Source organism: Mixophyes fleayi, chromosome 4 (genome assembly GCF_038048845.1).
Source record: "Mixophyes fleayi isolate aMixFle1 chromosome 4, aMixFle1.hap1, whole genome shotgun sequence".
NCBI classification, from domain to species: Eukaryota; Metazoa; Chordata; class Amphibia; order Anura; family Limnodynastidae; genus Mixophyes; species Mixophyes fleayi.
The window spans coordinates 274,675,231-274,696,912 of record NC_134405.1 but is presented as its reverse complement, the minus strand read 5'-3'; the positions used below and the strand labels follow the sequence as shown (position 1 = coordinate 274,696,912).

The window sequence follows — 21,682 nt, the reverse complement described above, 5'->3', positions numbered from 1 at the left end:
AATGTTATCTGCACTAAGCAAAAAATAAATAACATTTGATTAGGTAGATTTATAAAGCAAAAATGTATACCTTCAAATATACTCATTGTGAAAATGTGATATTTATGAGTTATGAAATGTGTGTGCCATTCCTAGATACTGCTCATAAATCTATATGTAACTGGGGGTTAGTTGGAATATGTCGTACTAAGGAGAGTATTAAACGGTTTATCTGTTGGCTATTAGTACAGATAGGAATTATGTGCAATTCTTGTCATTGTTGCTACCCCTGTTGGCAAGAGAGATTCACATTCAGAGAATTATAAGAATGTCTTGAAAACGTGTTCAGTACAAAGTGTAATCTCGTACATCTGGCAGCTAATAACTTTTGCACTGTGGAAAATGATGAAAATAATTGACTGCAGCAGCACTCACTGCCACATACACTTCGAGAGGAAATTACAGAGGCCTATCCAGAGATGTTTTATAACAACCAATCATGCACTTTACAGAAACTCCAATCCCATGTTGGATTACATCTCAACTTCAGATGAACTGGTGTACAGCTGGAGTTATTCTGCAGAGAAACATTCGTGTTTCTTTCAGTGAGTGACACGGCTGTAGCCTACAGCTCAGAGAAGATCAACGCTGGATTCTTGTGCTCAGCCAGCGAAGCTGCAGTTTAACTGCAATGGAGCCTGTGATTGGGATTACTTGCATTGTCTTTTGCTTTACGCTCGTAATTCCAACAAATTCGCTTTACATTTCTAACGACAAAGGTGGGTGACAGAAGATGCTATACTTATTTTTATTGTGACCGTTAGTCTATGCATACAGGCTTCTTATTTTTAAAGTATGATACTGTATTAAGAAGGGTGTGGACATTTTAATTCCCAAGATCTCTACTCTTCATAATTAATTCCAGAGCATTCATTCTTTACAACTTCTTGTGCCAAAACTCGCTACACTCATTTGGGTCTCCAATTATTTTGTTGTAGGGGTGTTGATAATGACAAATATGTCCCGGTTATATCCCCTTTTAAACCTATAGAAATACTACAAACTAATTATTTGCAGGTCTCGTCTCTACTGGTTCTCAGCCCTGAGAAGGCTTTATTAAAATAACTGCCTTGGTTCTTGTCACAGAATGCAGTAATGGAAACAAATGTACGTTTTTTTTGCTTTGTACCCTGTACAATTAATTCACACAAGTTCACTCTGCAAGTTTTAACAAGTTATATGTGAAGTTAGCAAACTCATGTTGCATAGTTTTTGTTTTTTTTGTTTTGCTTTTTTAAAACTAAGTAAAGAAACATAAAAAATTGCTTGGATGCAGGCCAATGTAAAGATGTTATTTTTTAAATTCATGTTTTCTATGTTCATTAGCTAAAAGTACATTAAAAATCAATAACCTGTTTTTTTAAAAAAATCTTCTTGAAATGTATAATTAGTGATCTTAAATGCAGCAGAAGGTATTGTGCAATTTTCAAACGTGTTTTATTTTCTCTCTCTGTTATGAGTTCAATGCTAAGGATGTTGTTAAAATAATCCATGTAGAAGGATTTTGTTTTGTTTTGTGTGTTTTTTTATGTCACAGACAAACAGAATTTCTACCAATTGTTGTAATCTCAGTAGATTAGGGAAAAAAAATCTTATATACATCAAATGAAACAATTCGGTTTGAAAATGTATCTTTGGCTCAATTGCAACTTTTTCATCTGATGTATAACCGCTTTGCAGTTTATTGTGGTCAACAGGGCATGGAATAAATTGCAATATTTGAACCCTATGAAAGAGTGTAGATGTGTGACATTTTAAGCATGAAATAGGCACACATACAATTTCACTATAGTCAGGACCAGGTGTTAGACTGATGCAGGATGATTGCCACATTTTTTTAATGTTGGTTTGGCAACAAATGAAGTAGTGGTGTGTGACAGGATGGACCTCCTATGCCACCCTGTCTGCTGTTGCTGGGAAACAGCTGGGCTTACTTTGTCACCGTTCCCTTTTGTTATCCCAAATGCACCCTCTTGCCACAGTAGGAGGGGCTTGCAAATGCGGCCAACACTGGACTCCTTACCGGCATCCAGAACCTGGTTCCTTCTGGGTAAGTGACGCTGCAAGTGTACTCTGTTACTGGTGTACCTGGGCTGGTACTCCTGACCTCTTCCTATGGATCAGGGAAGCTGTGGATGGATCCCCCCTGGCACACTGGTCAGAGCTACTGGGTAACGGGCAGAGCGGTGGTACTGGATGCTGGGTCAAAACCTCAGAAACAGCTGGGAATGGATTAGATTTTGGGTCTAATCTGTAGGTCACAGGATTTTCAGCATGGAAGACATTTTCAAGCAGGTCTTTGAAGCAAGTGATATTTATTTGCAGTCACACTGATTGAAGGTACCAGTGATCAGGTCAGATGGAACTAGAAGAACAATTTTCAATTCAAGACAGTGCTTTTTATACAGATTTGAACACAGCCTCATAGGGTAAGCCAGCCCCCTTGAGGCCTGAGCTATTTTTAAAATCAGGATGCAATTTGTTTTCCCAAACATGGATTTACATTCAGTACAAAGCTAACAATATTGACTCTTATCTGTGATATCCTAAAACTTGCTGTGATTTTCTGCATCTTGTGCTGTGTACAATGTTCAGAAAGGTTCTAACACTCTGGACAAAAGGTCACACACTAACGACCCCCTGCCAGGCCTCCTGCTAGAGCAGGCATTTGACACTTCATCTCAAAAGACTTAGTTAGCATTTCCTGCTATCAGACTCCCTCCCCACATATGCCTAATTGGAGATTTCCTCTAGCAACATTAAAACAAAAAAATATTTTCTCCCCATGTCTCAGAAATAAAGATATTTCCTTTCCCAAAATACACACAATATCAAAAATAAGTACATTTGCAATTACATAAATATGTGCCCTGCGCTATTTCCTTTAAATAAATGTATACCATAAGTTACTTATAAGTGATCCAGTCACACTCCTCCCCCCCTTCCCCATGCGGGCAACCAGCGTGCCATGTCCCAACGATTTGGCTCCAGGTTCTGCAGTCTCTTAGGGCTACCGGGGGCTCTGACTCTTCCTGCCGAGACAGTCCATCAGCATTGCTGTGAGCCTTTCCTTGCTTGTGAATAATGTGTAAGTCATAAATTTGAAAGGCAAGGCTCCAGCGCAGCAATATGCCATTTTCCCCTGAGGTGTGTTGTAGCCTGTGACTGAATCACTGATTAATAACTTATTTGTGGCTGGATCATGTAGAAATAATTTATTGCAGAAATGTATTTCAATCAGAGGTGCAGGTATCAATGTATAATTTGAAATGCACTTATCGTGTTACGTTGAGATATGCAAGTGTCATTGTTTGGGTTTGTATCTTTGCTAGAGAAAGTCTGTTTGCTGATAGCAGGAAATGTTGAGTAAGTCTTTAGGTGAAGTGACAAAAATCTGTTTAGCCTGTAAACAGGGGGCCGCTGCCGAGCTGTCTGGCGTTACTGGATCTCAGATAATAGCAATACAAATTATCTCCCGCACAAGAAACTTCTTCAAGCAATTGTCAATACATATTATATTACATATGATTTGTCACTCAGTATTCAAATAAATAATATTCAATTACTGAGTGTCCCTTCTCTTTACTGGATCTAGTAGCCACTTGTTAGGTGTGCCTTCCGTAAAAGTAGTACTTTTCTTTACATTTTATTGGATCTCAGATAATGCAAGCATCAAGTTTTAGCACATAACAGAGGAGTGTAAATATTGTTAGCTTTGCAATACATGTAAATCCATGTTTAGGTAAACAAATTGCATCCTGATTCTAAAATAGCATGTGAGGCTGTGTCCAAATCGGTATAGAAAGCCCTGTCTTGTATTGAAAATTATTCTTTCTTGCTTCATCTGACCTGCTCCTGGTACGTTCAACCAGTGTGACCAAATAAACATCACTTCCTTCAAAGACCTACGTGAAAACGTCTCTATTCCTGTGACCTACAGATTAGACCCAAAATCTAATCCGTTCCCGGCTGTTAGTGAGGTTTAGACCCAGCTTTTCTCATAACCCCGCTCTGCTCGCTACCCAGCAGCTCTGGCCAGTGTGATAGGCCAGGGGGGATCCATCCACAGCAACCGTGATCAATCGGAAGAGGTCAGGAGTACCAGCCCAGGTACACCAGCAAGGGTACATTAGCAGCGTCAGTTACCCAGAAGAAACACGGTACTGGATACCGGTAAGGAGTCCAGTGGTGGCAGCATTTGTAAGCCCCTCCTACTGCGGTAAGAGGGCGCATTTGGGATAATGAAAGAATACAGTGGCAAAGTAAGCCCAGCCAGTTTCCAGCAGCAACAGACAGGGTGGCATAGGCGGTCCATCCTGTCACATTGGCACTAGGGGAAAGCTATTGGTGTCCTTTGCATGGTCTGTCTTGGTTAAAAAATGTAACTAAAAATATAAACAGAACATTTTTGTATAAGAAAGCCCTTTCTGTTTCTGGCCCTATGACTGTGTGCAATCTTTATAGCTGTTTGGTATCCTTATATTTGATTAAATAGTGCATAACAGTATGAGGTTAATTAATTGGATCTTTACCTGGTAAGGGTCTTTCTGTATTTTCTTACCCTACTATATTTGTATGTTTCATCTGCATATTACACATTAAAATGTGTGTGTTTATAATTCCACCAATATGTTGACAATATATTTTGTTTGTGTAGAGAAAGAATATTTTTTTTTTTTAAAAAAAAAACCCTTATTTTCAACACATAGCAAGTAGTGACAAATGTATCTGCTACAACAAATCTTGTTAACTGGCTTCCAATGAACAGCCAGTTAAAACGCATATAAACAAGCCAGAATTTTAACAGGCTAGGGTTATATGGTTATAATATAGGGTCATTTTTGACTTGAGTTTGACTAGGGAAGAGCATCTATTGTCATCTTTAAAACATGATGGGCAAGAGATGAAGTTTCCGAAGTTAGAACAACAATCAACTTACTATAGGATGATTTGAGACTGGAATGTTAAACTGTCGGCGATGGTGGTGGTTTCAAAACCTCTTAAATGCCATCAGCTTAGTCAAATCCACCAGAAAAAGGTAGGTATAAACAAACAGGCTAGATAGCTCAAACGGCATGCTGTTTGTGCTACCTCACTACTGACAACACCTGTTTCTTTGGGGAGCTTGTCAAAACGCTGCTTTCTAAATATAACGGTTTATATCTTTGCCATGTTAAAATTGTTTTAAGCAATTTGGCTTTTGTTAAAATTGTTGTTTTTAAACCACCAGATTTTCTAACCAGGTACTAAGTAAATCTATCTAACAGCAACACAAATTACATTCAGTCAATTCCTGCATCTACACAGTAACAATAGCGCAGAGTAGTGATGTAGAATTTCTGTGAAACTGGTAAAATTCATCTCTGTATGATACAAAGATCATATGCAGTTGAGCGAACTGCATGTGAAAAGAGAGTGAGACTAGTTATTTATATTTTATTATCTGTCACTAAGTAAAATTTAATGAAATGTTCTGTAATTAAATGTTCTAAATTAATTCAGCTATTGTTAGTTCAACTAGAAATTATTCAACAAGAAGTATTGCACAGCTGGTAGAGATGGGTGTACCGATTCAGTCAGATTTCACTAATTAAATAAGATTCCTTAAGATACTAATTTGTAAAACATTTTAAGAATATTTTTTTCCAACTGGATCAGGTAACCTTGTCTCCATTTACAAAGCAACACTGACCAGCTATACTGCTATACACTGACCATCCACAACATTAAAACCACTGACAGTTGAAGTGAATAACATTGACTATGTGTGACAGGATGGACTGCCTATTCCACCCTGTCTGTTGTTGTTGGGAACCAGCTGGGCTTACTTTGCTACCATTCCTTTTCGTTATCCCAAATGCGCCCTCTAACTGCAGTAGGAGGTGTTTACAAATGCTGCCACCACCGGACTTCTTACTGGTATCCAGTACCGGGTTTCTTCTGGGTAACTAACGCTGCTAGTGTACCCCGTTACTGGTGTACCTAGGCTGGTACCCCTGACCTCATCCTTTGGATCAGGGATACTATCGATGGATTCCCCCCTGGCCTATCACACTAGCCTGAGCTGTTTCCTAGCGGGCAGAGCGGTGGTACCAGAAAGCTGGGTCCAAATCTCAGAACAGCCAGGAACGGATTAGAGTTATGTCTAATCTGTAGGTCACAGGGATAGACAAGTTTCCAAGCAGGTCTTTGAAGCAAGTGATGTTTATTTGCTCACCCTGGTTGAAGGTACTAGTGAGCAGGTCAGATGAAACAAGAAGAAAAACTTTCAATACAAAACAGTGCTTTTTATACACAGCCTCACAGGGTAAGCCAGCCTCCTGAGGTCTGAGCTATTTTTAGTATCAGGATGCAATTTGATTACCAAAACATGGATTTACATGCAATGCAAAGCTAACAATATTTACACTTATCTGAGATATCTTGAGATATCCTAAAATTTACTGTGATTTCCTGCATCTTGTTTTAGACACAGGAAATCTAACAGCAAGTCTAATCAAACTTTCCTGTGCCTTCAGGTGCTGGACCCTCACACATCAAAAGGTCTAATTAAAATGAGGTTAACATGGGTACTTTCTTCAGACAGTTGCTGAATACATATTCCCAAACAAAAGTTACAAAACCCCAAACAAGTTATTTCCCTACCAAAATACACAAAAGACTTCCTCAACAAAGGCTTAGTGCATCAGGTATATACCTCAGAAATAATGCATTTCTTCTAGCAAAGTTAAAACGAAAAACAAATTTTTTCCCCTGGTCTCAGAAATAAAGATATTTCCTATACCAAAATACACAAAATATTAAAAATAAGTACAGTTGCAATTATATAAATAAGCAAGCACCCTACGCTATTTTGCTTAAATAAATTTATACCATAAGTTATTTATAAATGATCCAGTCACACTATGTCATTACAATGGCACCTGGCAAGGTATGGGATATATTAGGCAGCAAGTAAACAGTCAGTTGTTTATGTTTGATGCATTGGAAACAGACAAAATGGGCAAGTGTAAGGATCTGAATGACTTTGACAAGGGCTTAATTGTGATGGCTAGATGACTGGGTCAGAGCATCTCCAAAACAGCAGGTGTGGGGTGTTCACAGTATGCAGTGGTTTGTACCTACCAAAAGTCGTCTACGAAAAGACAGCCGTTGAACCGGAGACAGGGTCGTGGGCACCCAAGGCTGGTCAGAGTGCCCTTGTTAAACCCTATCAACCGTCGAACGTGCCTACAATGGGCATGTGAGCAAAAGAACTGGACCAAGATGCAATGGAAGAAGGTGGCCTGGTCTGATGAATCACGTTTTCTTTTACATCATGTGGACAGTGCATGTGTGTCATTTACCTGGATAAAAGATGGCACAAGGATACACTTTGGGAAGAAGGCAAGGCGGTGGAAGCAGTTTGATGCTCTGGGCAATGTTCTACTGGGTAACCTTGAGTTCTGGCATACATGTGGATGTTACTTTGACACTTTGTTCAGGAATGGTTTGAGGAACATTAACAAGTTCAAGGTGTTGACTTGGCTTCCAAATTCTCCAGATCTCAATCTAATCGAGTATCTTGTGGGATGTGCTGGAAAAATAAATCAGAATCATGGAGGCCCCACATTGCAAAGGATCTTCTGCAAACAGCTTGGTGCCACATACTACAGGACACCTTCAGAGGTCTTGTGGAGTCCATGTCTTAGCAGATCAGAGCTGTTTTGGTGGCATGAGGGGGACCTACACAATAATAGGCAGGTGGTTTTAATGTTGTAGTTGATTGGTGTATACTGCTATAATGATTTCTTAGGTCCTGGGTTTATATATCAAGAAAAATAAGTAAACCCTAAAAAGAAAACAGGCCTCCTCCCCGAATCATCAACCAGCTTGAGTACTGGACAGTTCTGACAGTTTTTCGCTATTACAGGGAAAATACAAACATGGGTTCCCTCTATTGTAGTGAAAACCAGGCCTAGGCTGAACAGTGCAGGTCTGGTTCCTCTATGATGGGGTGTGAAAAAAATGTGTCTCTCCATCCCAAAGGCCATCCAGTGCTAGTGCTTTTCCTGACTGTGGAAGTTGGGGTAATAAAGTAGTTTAGGACCCCTGGAATAGCAACTTTGCCACCTCAGTAGTTACAATATAATGAGCAGTGGTTCCTTATTCCCCTGTTCACTATAACAAAGTCAGAAATCAAACTAACAAAAAACAAACAATTTTGAAATAAAATGTAATTGAATAAAGTCTCCTAACCCTCATTTATTGCTTTATTAAATATAAAAATATTCTCATGCTGGCCAGTGAATGGGAGTCCCAGAGACTCCTGGCTTTAATAATTTTGTCCCATTCAGCACAAGGGTAGTAGTTTTCAAATTAAATTTTTATTTGTCAGGGAGAGCCTTTGTGCTTCCTCCCTAGCACTACCACCATATAGGCACCATTTTTGTGCTGACTAGCCCGAGGATGGGAATTTTTGGGCATTTGGATTCAGGACTTATATTTATTTCCTTACTTTAAACAGTGCCAGGCCATTGAAAACCAGGCTGGTAGGCATGGTTTACAAAGGCCTGGCATGGCTGGTCCCTCTGTGTAAAGTGGATTTCAAAAGTAACACGCCTGCATTCCAGGTGTTGTGGAATTCAGTCAGAGTATTATATTGCAAGCTGGTGATATTTTCTATTGAAGTAAACCAGATTCATTTTCCTGTTCTGGGCTATACAATCTGGTAAATATTGTCAAATCCAACGTATGCTATATTAAAGTAATTTTATTGTTTTCCAGTAAGCATTGTCTAAGCGATGTCTTGTGGTTCCAAAGCACAAACAATTTATTTTAGCAATAGTTTTAGCAGTTCAATACATAATTATAATACAGTACAGTACAGCCAATAACAAATACATATGACCCGTCCGCTGGTACCAGCTACAGTACTTCAGTCCAGAAGATTGTGGTCAGAGATGACTGTTAGCTGGTCCCAGCAGAGCTGTATATATACACTCAGTGATACAGAGAAAACAATACAGATGATGTGGCTTACTTCTATAGGTCCAGGCTTCAGGAGGGTCCAGTGTAATGCAGATCATAGGCCAGTTCAAACAACCCCCTCCAAAGGTGGGGGTCAACATTCCAAGGGTGGGGGTCTGCTCTCCAGATGATGACTCCGATTTTCCCGCCCAGAATCCAGTTTAAACTAGTCTATTTACATAACACATTTATTCCCTAACATCACTAACTAGAGTATGCAATGTGCGATCCCTTCGGCAAAATGAACCAGAGAACTGCGGATAATGATGCAGGAAGTACACATAGGCTATGCAATGCAATACATTTAAAACGCAAAACGACAATAAAAAGTAACAGTTTTCTTTCTTGTCCCTAGATTCAAGTTAGCGCTCCTTTAGATTATGCAACAATGGACATTCGGTTTCACAACACAGAATGAACAACAGATTTTGAACACATTGCGTTCTTTGCCGTATGTGATGCGTCTTCCACCCTTTGTTGAGGAACCAAAATCCGTATGTGTTGCGTATCATCTGGTAGCATAACCACCAACTACGAGCCCCCAAATTATTAAAGTAATTTTATCGTTTTCCAATAAGAATTGTCTAAGCAATTTCTTGTGGTTCCAAAGCACAAACAATTTATGTTAGCAAAAGCAAATGTTTTAGCAGTTCAATACATAATTATAATACAGTTGAGTACAGCCGATACCAAATACATACATACATATGCCGCGCCCCGCAGGTACCAGCTACAGTACTTCATTCCAGAAGACTGTGGTCAGAGATGACTGTTAGCTAGTCCCAACAGAGCTGTATATATACTCAGTGATACAGAGAAAACAATACAGATGATGTGGCTTGCTTCTATAGGTCCAGGCTTCAGGAGGGTCCAGTGCAGGTCATAGGCCTCAACAACCCCCTCCAAAGGTGGGGGTCAACATTCCAAGGGTGGGGGTCTGCTCTCCAGATGATGACTCCGATTTTCCCTCCCAGAATCCAGTTTAAATTAGTCTATTTACATAACACAGATAGTATCATTTTAAACATTTATTCCCTAACATCGCTAATTTGAGTATGCAATGTGCGATCCCTTCGGCGAATGCACTGGACAACTGCGGTTAAATATGAACCCACGCAAATGCGGGGAGAACATACAAACTCCACACAGATAAGGCTATGTTCGGGAATTGAACTCATGACCCCAGCGCTGTGAGGCAGAAGTGCTAACCACTTAGCCACTGTGCTGCCCTATTACTTTGCCACTGTTCCCTTTTGTTATTCCAAATGGGCCCTCTTGCCGCAGTAGCAGAGGCTTACACGTGCTGCCACCACTGGACTTCTTACCAGCATCCAGTACCGGGTTTCTTCTGGGTAACTGACGCTGAAAGTGTACCCCGTTACTGGTGTACCTGGGCTATTTATATGTGATCCAGTCACACTCCTCCCCCGCCTTGTCCCCCCCTTGTCCATGCGGCAACCAGCGTGCCATGTCCAAATGGTTTGGCTCCGCCATCTCCTAGGGTTACTGGAGGTGACCCGGAGGATCCGGCTCTTCCTGCCGAGACAGTCCATCTGCATTGCTGTGAGCCTTTCCTTGCTTGTGAATTATGTGGAATTCATAAATTTGAAGTGCAAGGCTCCAGTGCAACAAACGTCCATTTTCTCCTAAGGTGTGTTGTAGTCACTTTAAAGGATTATGATCAGTCACCACAGTAACATGTCTTCCATACAAATAAGGTTGAAGCTTTTTCACTGCCCACACAATGGCCAAACATTCCTTCATTCCTTCTCAATTGTGGCATACCCCACCTCCCAGTTTAGCAGTTTTCTGCTCAAACAGGCCACAGGGTGCTCCTGCCCATCTGGCTTCTTCTGGCTAAGTACTGCTCCCAGTCCATACTCTGACACGTCAGATTGCACACTAAAGTCCTTGTCATAATTAGGCACCAACAGTACTGGAGCACGAACCAGGGCTTCCTTTGACGACTGAAATGCCAGCTGACAAGCGGGTGTCCAGTCAACTACTTTGGGGAGTTTATTCTTAGTAAGATCTGTCAGGGGCCTCGCTACAGTACTTAAGTCTGAGACAGAACATCTGTAGTCCCCTGCAGTCGTTAAGAATGCTAGTACATGTAACTGGGTCGTAGGCTGGGGCCAGTCTCGAATTGTCAATATCTTAACTGGTTCTGACCTAACCCTACCTCCCCCAACAACATTGCCCAGGTACTGTACCTCTGACATCCCCATCTGGCACTTTTCTGCCCTAACAGTCAAACATGCCCACCCAGTCTTCCCTAACACCAGCCCTATTTGATCCAGATTATCTTCCCAAATCTTACTGAAATTGGAAATGTCCTCTAGGTAACCCTGAACTCTGCCTAACTCATCTACAGAAGCATTAATACAGGGCAGGGGTAGGTGTCAGACATGGGCACAGGCAGGGTACCTACTATGTCCACAGCCACTCGCTGAAAAGGTTCCACAATTATTGGCAAGGACCTGAGGGGAGCACGAACACTGGGGCGCCCGAGACGCTGACACACATCACAGGACTTACAGTAGGCCAGGACGTCATCCGACATTCCAGGCCAGAAAAAGTTCTGTGTCAGGCGCTTCAGTGTTCAGTCTCTGCCCTGGTGTTCCGCCATAGGGATTTCATGGGCAACTGACTTTAGTTGCTTGCGAAAGCCCCGTGGTACCAACAGTTGAACTTTTTCCTAGTCTATCCCCATCTACATTCCTAGCTACACGGTACAACAACCCATTACGCCAGGGCACACTCCATACCTCCATTGCTGGAAGACTGCTGCCAGCCTGGCGCCTCATGCCTTTTAGTGAGGGATCAGCGATCTGCGCTGCCCTGAACTCTTCTCTGCGGCCCTCACTATCGTCTAACTGTGGTTGCTGGTGATGGCTGTTTTCTAGCAGTTGTGGTCTTTTCCTCTGGGCTGGGCTTTGCAGGTGTAGATCCTAAAGATTGTAGCTTAGCATCTTGGCTCCGGGTAATAGAGATGAGAAATACATTCACAATACCACCCCCAACATCGTTGCCCAAATTCACATCAGTTGGGAGACCATCGATAACAGCAACATCTTGCAACTCCTGGCCATCTCCCTAGTCCAGATACACTCTTGCGACAGGCACTTCCTTCTCCAGTCCATCTGCCACAGTAACTTTGGCTGTGTGATCCTGCAATATTGCAGCAGGATCAATAAGATGGGGACTCACAACAGTAATTGAGGGCCCTGAGTCTCTCAGTCCTTCAACCTGCAGGGGTCCCACTTGGACCGGCTGCAGGTTCCTCCACATGTTTTTGGAGGATCTTTTTTACACACAGATGACTCTCTCCGCTGAGGCACTTTCAGACACGCCACACTCTATTGGGCTGGCAGGGGTGAAAACAGTCTCTAATGGCTCACCTTCGCCAGTTAAGCAAGTTAGCCGGGCCCCAGGACTCGGATTAGGGGCACGAGTCTGGTGTGCTGGGGTTGTGGGACAGTCCATCCTTAAATGTCTGATTTTCCTGCAGTGGTAGCACTTCTTCTCCAGCCTGGGCTCCGATGGTCTCTGATATTTTCAAGGAACAGGGCAGGGCGGTGGCTGGCAAATGACTCCCGAAGGGTTAGGTACTTGCTTTGGGGGGTGATTAGAAGAGGGGTGTCCCCCTGATTGTACAGTCCTTTGGGGTTGGCTGTTAACCTGGTGCTTCTGCCAGTGTGGCCTCACTGCCACATAATGATCCGCCAGCTGGGACACTTTTTCCAGGGTTGCTGGACTACGGTCCAATACCCACTCCTTCACCTCCATCGCACACTGGCGGTGAAATTGCTCTCTGCAAATTAAGTCCACTAATTCTTCCCAGGACATGGCATAAGATTCATTAATCCATCTTATTGCCAACTGCCGCAACTGGTTAGCAAATTCCTCATAGCTGATGTGGGCGCTTTTAGCCAAGTCCCGAAACTTCTGCTGGTAGGTCTCCAGGGTAATAACATAGCGCTTAAGGAGGGCCCGTTTTATCACATCGTAGTACGCACAATCCTCTGGGGCCACCCCGCGATAAGCTTCCAGTGTCTGTCCTTGTAGCATGGGTACCAGATACTTTACCCACTTCTGTTTGGGCAAGTTATGGAGACTACAAGACATTTCAAACACCTGCAAATGTCCATCAATATCTCCAACAGTGTCATCAAATTTGGAAAAGTGAAGAGATTCCAATATGGACGCAGCAGATCACAGTTCACAGGCTGCTGCAGGAGGTGGTGCCCACCGATTGCCCCACAACTGGGTGATAAGCAAACGCTCCGTCTCAGTTGTTTTGTCTCCCAGGGACCCCAACTGCTGCATTAGTACAAAAAAAGTTACCCTCATCACGCTGTTGAACTTGCATCACTGGTTCACTCTGTGGGAGGGACTGTTGCTGGAAACAGGTGCTGTGTTCTGGGATGTTATTTCAGGTACCTCTAGGTGTAAAGTTAATGTCTCCTCCAGGTCACTGTCAGCTTCCTCATCTGCTTACCTATACTGCGCACCCCAGGCTCTCGGCGCCTTTTTAATTTCGTTCCTTGTCGCTGTGTAAGAGATTTTTAACTTCTTTGCTTGGCACAGTATCTCAAGGTCTGCCTTGGAAATTTTACTGTACTTCGACATCATGTGCGTTCTCTTGGCTGCAGTTATTCCTCTCCTGAATAACTTGGCTCTCCTGACTGCTGCACGAAAACCCGCACGGGTTTATCCCGCTGCTTGCCACCAGAAATCTGTAACTGGATGGACCGCCTATGCCACCCTGTTTGTTGTTGCTGGGAACCAGCTGGGCTTACTTTGCCACCGTTCCCTTTCGTTATCCCAAATGCGCCCTGTTGCTGCAGTCGGAGAGGCTGCCGCTACTGGACTCGTTACCGGCCTCCAGTACCGGGTCTCTTCTGGGTAACTGATGCAGTGAGTGTACCCCTTTACTGGTGTACCTGGGCTGGTACTCCTGATCTTTATGGATCAGGGAGGCTGTGGATGGATCCCCCCTGGCCTATCACACTGACCAGGGCTGCATGGGTAGCAGGCAGATCGGTGGTGCTGGGAAACTTGTGTTCAAACCTCAGAACATCCGTGAACGGATTCGATTTTGGGTCTAATCTGCAGGTCACAGGAATACAGCAATATTGAAGATGTTTCCAAGCAGGTCTTTGAAGCAAGATGTTTATTTGCCCTCACACTGGTTAAAGGTACCAGGTGATCACTCAAGTTAGATGAAATCAGAAGAACAAGTTTTCGATACAAGCCAGTGCCTTTTATACAGTTTAGACACAGGCTATTTTTAGCATCAGGATATAACCTGGTTACACAAACATGGATTTACATGCATTGCAAAGCCAATAATATTTACACTTTGCTATGAAATTCTTGAATACCTTGATGTGATATCCTGCATCTTATTTCAGAGGCAGGAGAGCCACTAGCAAGTCAATAAGTCATGGCATGAATACTTCAGACAGTCGCCGAATACACATTCCCAAAGAAAAAGTACAAACCTCACAACAAGCCATTTCCTCATATCATAATAAACATAAAGGCTTCGTAAACAAAGACTCATTGTATCAGATATATACATCAGAAAAGGCATTTGCTTTAGGAAGGTTAAACAGAAAAAACTAATTTTCTACCCTGGTCTCAGAAATTAAAGATTTCCTTTACCAAAATATACACAATAATAAAAATAAATGCATTGGCAATTTATATAAATAAGCGCCCTGCGCTATTTCCTTTAAGTTAATTTTATACCATAAGTTATTTATATGTGATCCAGTCACACCACCGGCTATAGATTTTGAAAGGATTCTCTCTACACTAATTGAGCATTCTGGAGTGGATCTTGTCCCAAATATCTGTGACTAGAAATGTTCCTATGTGAAGGCCCATGTTTTGTGCATTTTCCGATTAATTTTGAAGGTATCGGAAGAAGTTTCTCTGAGGCTTTTGGTTTTTCTCTTCACTTTCAGTAAATGAGAGTGGAGCAAATTCACCCACATTGTATTGGAATCCAGTAATGTTTCTCTTTGTCAAAGATTGAGATATTTCTCTTTGATAATCAGGAATGTATAGTCTGAATTGTGGAAACTTCTACTGGGCCCTTCCAATACTTCAAGGGTAAAGGCAACTCTGTGTGTGTGTGTGTGTGTGTGTGTGTGTGTGTATGGTATAGCAACAGTAGTTGGGGAAGCCAATGGCACTTGCCATTAGATAATTTTTAATGTCTACTTGCTTTTTTTTTTTTTTTTTTTTTTTTAAACTCTTTATTTATGCAAAAGAAAACAGAGGTTCCATATAGCAGATAATAACAGGGAAAAAAAACATCTGAACATAAAAACCAGAACATGACAATTGAGAAACGGGAAGAAAGTCAGGCATATGACATATTATTAAACAAATTCCTAAACATAAAGGGAAGCGGTAAATTAACCCATAGAGAGGAAATAGGCTGACCCTGTCAAAGATTGTGGAAGATCAGCTGCCTTGGAACTATGAACCGATGCTGCTTTTTGTTTTTTTATTTTTTAGAGAGAAAAATAAGGGGGAAAAAGAGGGGGAAAGGGGGGGAGGGGTGGTGGTGGGGGGGGGGGGGGTAAGGACCTAGTAAGAGCTTCTGAAGAAACAACCTTTTAAGTAGCGGGCATGTTTGCTTGATGAAAAGAATACCAGAAATTCCATACCTTTTTGAAATTTATAATTTTGTCGTGGAGAAGGCTGGTGATGTATTCCATGGAAGCCATGTACCACACACGAGAGATTACACTTTGGAGGCTGGGTGGATGAAGGGACTTCCATTCCTTCGCTATCTGTAGGCGAGTAGCTGCACAAATGTGTTGAACAAGTCTATCTGCCTGCTTGGTTAAGCCTTCGACCCGGGAGCATAACAGCATAACCATTGGGTCAGGTGAAATCTCAACCTCTAAGATTCTTGTCATTAGGTCGGCCACCTGGGACCACAAATTTGAAACTCTGGGGCATGTCCACCAGATGTGGTAGAATGAGCCCACCTCCCCACACCCTCTCCAGCATGAGTCAGAAGTACCCGGATATATTATGTGGAGCTTTGAAGGCACTAGATACCATCTTGTGTATACTTTAAATGTGTTTTCTCGTATTGAAGTATTAATGGAGATTTTGGAGATTCTCACCCGTAGCCGGGACCATCCCTTCTGATCCAGATCTCTACCAGTATCCCGAAGCCATGCCATCTCAAACGATTCCGCAGTGTTAGATTTTGGTTCCAGGAAATTATGATATATCAGTGATATTAATCCTGAATCTCCTGGCCTATACACACAGCTCCTCTCAAAAGGAGTAAGGGTACGTAGCTTGGAAGATCTACAAAGTGATTGGATAAAGCTTCAGATTTGAGTGTAAGCAAAATGTAAGGACAAAGGAAGGCCCTTTTTTTCTCTTAGATCTGGGAAAGTGCGGGGAGCAAAATCTCCCATAATGTGAGTAAACTGAGTGATACCAGCCTTTTGCCAGGGGCGCGAGAACAACCACATATTTCCTGCTGGAAAATCCGGGTGATGCCACAGTGGGGTAAGAGGGGAAGGAAATGAGGTGAGCTCCCACTTTCTATGGAGCTTGTCCCATAGATTGAGTGTGAACTGTATGGAGGGGTGCGAGTACACTGAGGCCGGCCTTTGAGCTCTAAGGAGCCAGGGGAGCGAATTCAGATTGTGATCTGTTGTATGTGCGTTCTCTAGATCGACCCATCTCTTGACCCCCGGAGCAGACTGCCAGGAAATGATGTGACTGAGGTTAACTGCATGATAGTAGCGCTCAAAGAGCGGAAGTCCATATCCCCCTGTTTGGGTGGGCTTGGCTAGGCAGGACCTTTTGAGTCTCGATTTTTTCCCTTGCCAGATGAATGTACCGCATGAAGATTGCAGATTTGTTAGAAAAGTACCTGGGATTGGAATGGGTAAGGTCTGAAAAAGATACAAGACTCTAGGCAGAACGTTCATCTTTACCACACTAATCCTACCAAACCAGGAGACAAAAAGCGAGTCCCATCTGGCCAGGTCTCTTTTTATTGAGTCAAATAGGGGGGTGTAGTTAGCGTGGAATAGCTGTTTGTATTCTTTCGTGATCTGAACCCCTAAATATCGAAGCGCCTTTGGGCGCCATTGAAAATCGAACGAAGATTCGAGAATATTTTTGGTGACAATAGGGACTTGGAGTGAGAGGGCTTCCGATTTAGAATTATTTATTTTATAGTTTGATAAGGATCCATATTCTTTAAGTTCTTTAAGAAGATTTGGGAATGAGATGAGGGGGTTTGCGAGTGTTAATAGTACGTCATCGGCGAATAGGGAGATTTTGAAATGACGAGGGCCAATTTGGATCCCTGATATGTCCGGGTTTCTTCTAATGGCGGCAGCTAAAGGTTCTATGCATAAAGCGTATAAGAGGGGGGACAAGGGACACCCCTGTCTAGTGCCATTACCTAGTGAAAAAGCCTGAGATAGGAGCCCATTGGTCAATACCGATGAGGTGGGACGGTGATATAGGGCCTGGATGGCTGAGAGAAAGGCCCCGTTTAAACCGAAATGACTTAACGTGCTAAACATGAAGGGCCACGAGAGTCTGTCAAAGGCCTTTTCGGCGTCTAATGCCACAACCACTGACGGGATCTTGTTCTGGTTTATGTGGGCGATGATGTCTATAGTACGCCTAGTGTTGTCTAAAGCCTGCCTGGCGGGGATAAAACCTACTTGGTCTGGGAAGACCAGTGTTGGCAAATAGGCATTTAAACGATTTGCCAGGATTTTGGCAAAAAGTTTAACGTCAGAGTTGATTAGTGAAATGGGGCGGTAGCTGGGGCAACAGGTCGGGTCCTTGTTAGGTTTAGGAATCACCACTATAGTGGAGCGCGTGGATTCCAAATGGAATTTACCCCCCGACATAATGGAATTAAACAAATGTGTCAAATGAGGGACTAGTTCTTTGGAGAATGTTTTATAATAAAGCATCATAAAGCCATCAGGGCCGGGGGCTTTAGAGTTCTTCTGTGACTTTAGTGCAAGGATTACTTCTTCACTGGAGATAACCTCGTTAAGAGTAGAAGCCTGGCGGGAGGATAGGGAAGGGAGAGAACAATTATCTAAGTAGGTATTGATGGCTTGAGGAGGGGCTTTAAATGAGGTTTGGTCTTTTTGAAGGTTATATAGATTTTCATAATATTTGTGGAATGTTTCATTTATGGTCCTAGGATCATAAGATAAGTCCCCTTTTTTGTTTCTAATAGAATTGATTATTTGGGAGCCACGTTTGGCTCTCAGTCTCCTAGCCAGAAGAGAATCGGCCTTGTTGCCTTTTTCAAAAAATGTTTGATTAAGCCATCTAAGCTGGCGTTCTGTTCTCTCTGCGAGAATTGATTGAATTTCGCCTCTAGTCTTTTGGATTTCTTTCAAAACTAAGTGGGAGTTGGACTCCTTATGTGTTGTTTCTAGATTTTTAAGTTGAAGAGTGAGTTTATCAAGCGTTGCGTTACGTTCTTTTTTCCTGCGGGAGGCAAACTGAATGATGTCCCCCCGAATGACTGCCTTGTGGGCTTCCCAAATAGTGGAGGTCTGAATCTCTGGGTCTGAATTGATCTCAAAGTATTTCGTGACTACTTGCTTTTTTTATGGAGTGGTTATGTTACTCTCGTTGAGTAAGAGGAGGGCAAATCCTTGACATATTGTTGGGTGAGCTAAAATATACCTGTGGCTGGATCACTTATAAATATCTTCTGGTATAAATTTATTTAAAGGAAATAACGCAGGGCACTTATTATATATAATTGCTTATTTTTTATATTGTGTGTATTTTGGTATAGGAAATGTTCTGTTTGGGGTTTTGTAACTTAGCTAGAGGAAATCTCCAATTAGGCATATTTGGGAAGGGAGGCTGTTTTGCTGATATCAGGAAATCCTTTATTTCTATATTTCTATATTCAATATTGAATGGTGTCTAATCAAGGTACACTGTACATTTATGTTTTTGTGTATGGTATTTTATTTTTAAATATTGATTTTATGGACTAAATATATTTTTATTTTTTGCAATCGTTGTGGATATGATATCCATGTTACTCCTTCACCCAGGTACCCTTGCTTAATGTTCCACCTCTCCTCTGCGCTTTCACTATTTGTTATTTTTTGTGATATCAGGAAATACTAAGTCTTTTAATGTGAAGTATCAAATGCTTTCTCTGGCCTGTAGGCACAGCAGGGAGCCGTTACCTGTATTCTCTTTAAAGTGAAAGGAAATCTCTGATCACTGTGATTTAGGATATCACAGATTACTGCAAACTTTAAGTATAAATTGCATTTAAATCCATGTTTGGGGAAACACATTGCATCCTAATACTAAAAATAATTCAGACTTCAGGGGGCTGGCTTACCCCCTGCGAAGCTGTGTCCACAACTGTATAAAACAGCATTGGTTTGTACTGAAATGTATTATTCTTGTTTCTTCTGACATCTTAATCACTGGTAACTTAAACCAATGTGAATTCAAATAAGCATCACTTGCTTCAAAGACCTGCTTGACAACTTCTTCCATGCTGAAATTCCTGGGACCTACAGATTAGACCCAACTCTAATTAGTTTACAGCTGTTCTGAGGTTTGGACCCAGCTTTACGGTACCACCACTCTACCCGCTGCCCAGCAGCTCTGGCCAGTGTGATAGGCCAGGGGATATCCATCCACAGCAACCCTTTTGGGATAATGAAAGGGAACGGTGGCAAAGTAAGCCCAGCCGGTTCCCAGCAACAACAGACAGGGTGGCATAGGCGGTCCATTCTGTCACAATTACATCCTGATGCTAAACATCAGATGTAATATTTCAGACGTTGTGGTGCCAGGTAGGATCAGGGTGCTGGATTATCCCCTGCCACAATATGTGCAGAAACAGTATATAAAGTAGAGATGGGCAGGTTCGGTTCCCCGAGATCCGAATCCATCCGAACTTTGCCTATCCGAGTACCGAGCCGAGCATGCTCGGTACTCTCCCGCCCGTTCGGAATCGAAATCGAGGCAAAACGTCATTGTGACGTAGTCAAATCTCGGAGCTCGGTTCTCGCAATATTTGAAATGCATAAATACCCGCCTCCACAGCAATCCATCACCATTTGACAGAGGGAGAGAGCAGGGTTAGGTCACAGGCTGTATTAGAGCAGGGATAGAGCAATAATTGTACACCTTATTCTTTCTATTATTATTTCAATTCTATTCTATTCAATTCTATTATTATTACCAATTATATTAGCAATTGTTAGAGCAGGAAGAGAGGAGGATGTTATGCACTTAAAGTGCTTTGGGGTGTCCCATATTCCCCAGTGTGAAACACTAATTTTTCTGGCTATTAAAAAGTCATATTTAGCAGCAGTATTTCTACAATATTTTGCACTACAAGTGCTTTGGGGTGTTCCATATTCCCCAGTGTGAAACACTAATTTTTCTGGCTGTCAAAAGTCATGTTTAGCAGCAGTATTTCTACAATTTTTTGCACTACAAGTGCTTTGGGCTCATTAAAATGGATTCAAAGCAGTCCACATATGAGCAGAATCAGCAAGCAGGTGCTGGCACCAGTTCTGATAGTAGTGTTCCCAGTACGTCATCTGGTAAAGCCTATGTAAAAGTACATAGTCTTTTTAAATCAGGGAAAAAAACACACACCCAAATTTTTTTTACCGTGTTGAAGCGAAAATAAGTGTAACTGAAGAAAAGTTAACGGCCGATAAAAAAAAAAATTGCCAACATGCCATTTTACACATGCAGTGGCAAAGAAAGAATGAGGCCTTTGCCTTTCTCTCTTAGTGGCAGATCAAAAAATGTTACTGAGCCTTCTTCTTGTACGGTCTGTTAAAGGATTTTTACCTCCTTTATGGGTTTCAATCTCCTTAATATTCTGGCAAATGTATGTATGACCATTTAATACTGTTATATATATGACTATTACCGTCAACCAACTCCTCACAAAGGTATTTCTAAATTAACCCAAGAAACATCATTCTTATATTCCCTTAAATCGACAAGCTTCAAGAATTAACTACAACAAGTTATAACTTCATTTAAAGTGTGTTGTATTATATTATAGAACAATAAACAGCGTAACAATATTGTACACAAAATATAGATGTTGATGCTATATACTACACTTATTGCCTGTAATATACATGTATATGTAATTGTGTGTGTGTTTTGACTAACTATTGTCTAAAGGTGTGTGTGTGTGAATGTTTTAAGCTATGTATATGTGAATGCATTGTGTAGTGAAGGGGGAGGGGAAGAATCCATACAGATGAGCATGCATACCTCACTCAAGTCCAACGGCTATTTTTAAACACATGGTTACAACCAGATCCATCTTCTCTACTTTCCCTTCAAACCAACAATCCAACAAAACGTTATATTTAACAATCTGATCACTTCCTGCACTTTCTATGCATAAACCAACACAGCTAACAAAACGTTATATTTAACAATCTGATCACTTCCTGCACTTTCTATGCATAAACCAACACAGCCAACAAAATGTTATATTTAACAAACTGATCACTTCCTGCACTTTCTATGCATAAACCACCACAGCCAACAAAACGTTATATTTAACAATTTGATCACTTCCTGA

At 41.8% G+C, this 21,682-nt stretch overlaps 1 protein-coding gene across 2 annotated transcripts in view; it reads left to right on the top strand.

Annotated features, from left to right (window-relative positions):
• Positions 1 to 552: 552 nt before the first annotated feature.
• Positions 553 to 21,682, top strand: part of LOC142152766 (A disintegrin and metalloproteinase with thrombospondin motifs 2-like) — a 775,540-nt gene continuing 754,410 nt past the window's right edge. Inside the window, exon 1 of one of the 2 annotated variants that reach the window (XM_075209748.1) lies at positions 553 to 758. In XM_075209748.1, the coding sequence (XP_075065849.1) occupies positions 671 to 758 (88 nt within the window). In that variant the 5' untranslated portion in view covers positions 553 to 670. The remainder of the gene's footprint in view (positions 759 to 21,682) is intronic. The other variant, XM_075209747.1, reaches the window with a different exon arrangement.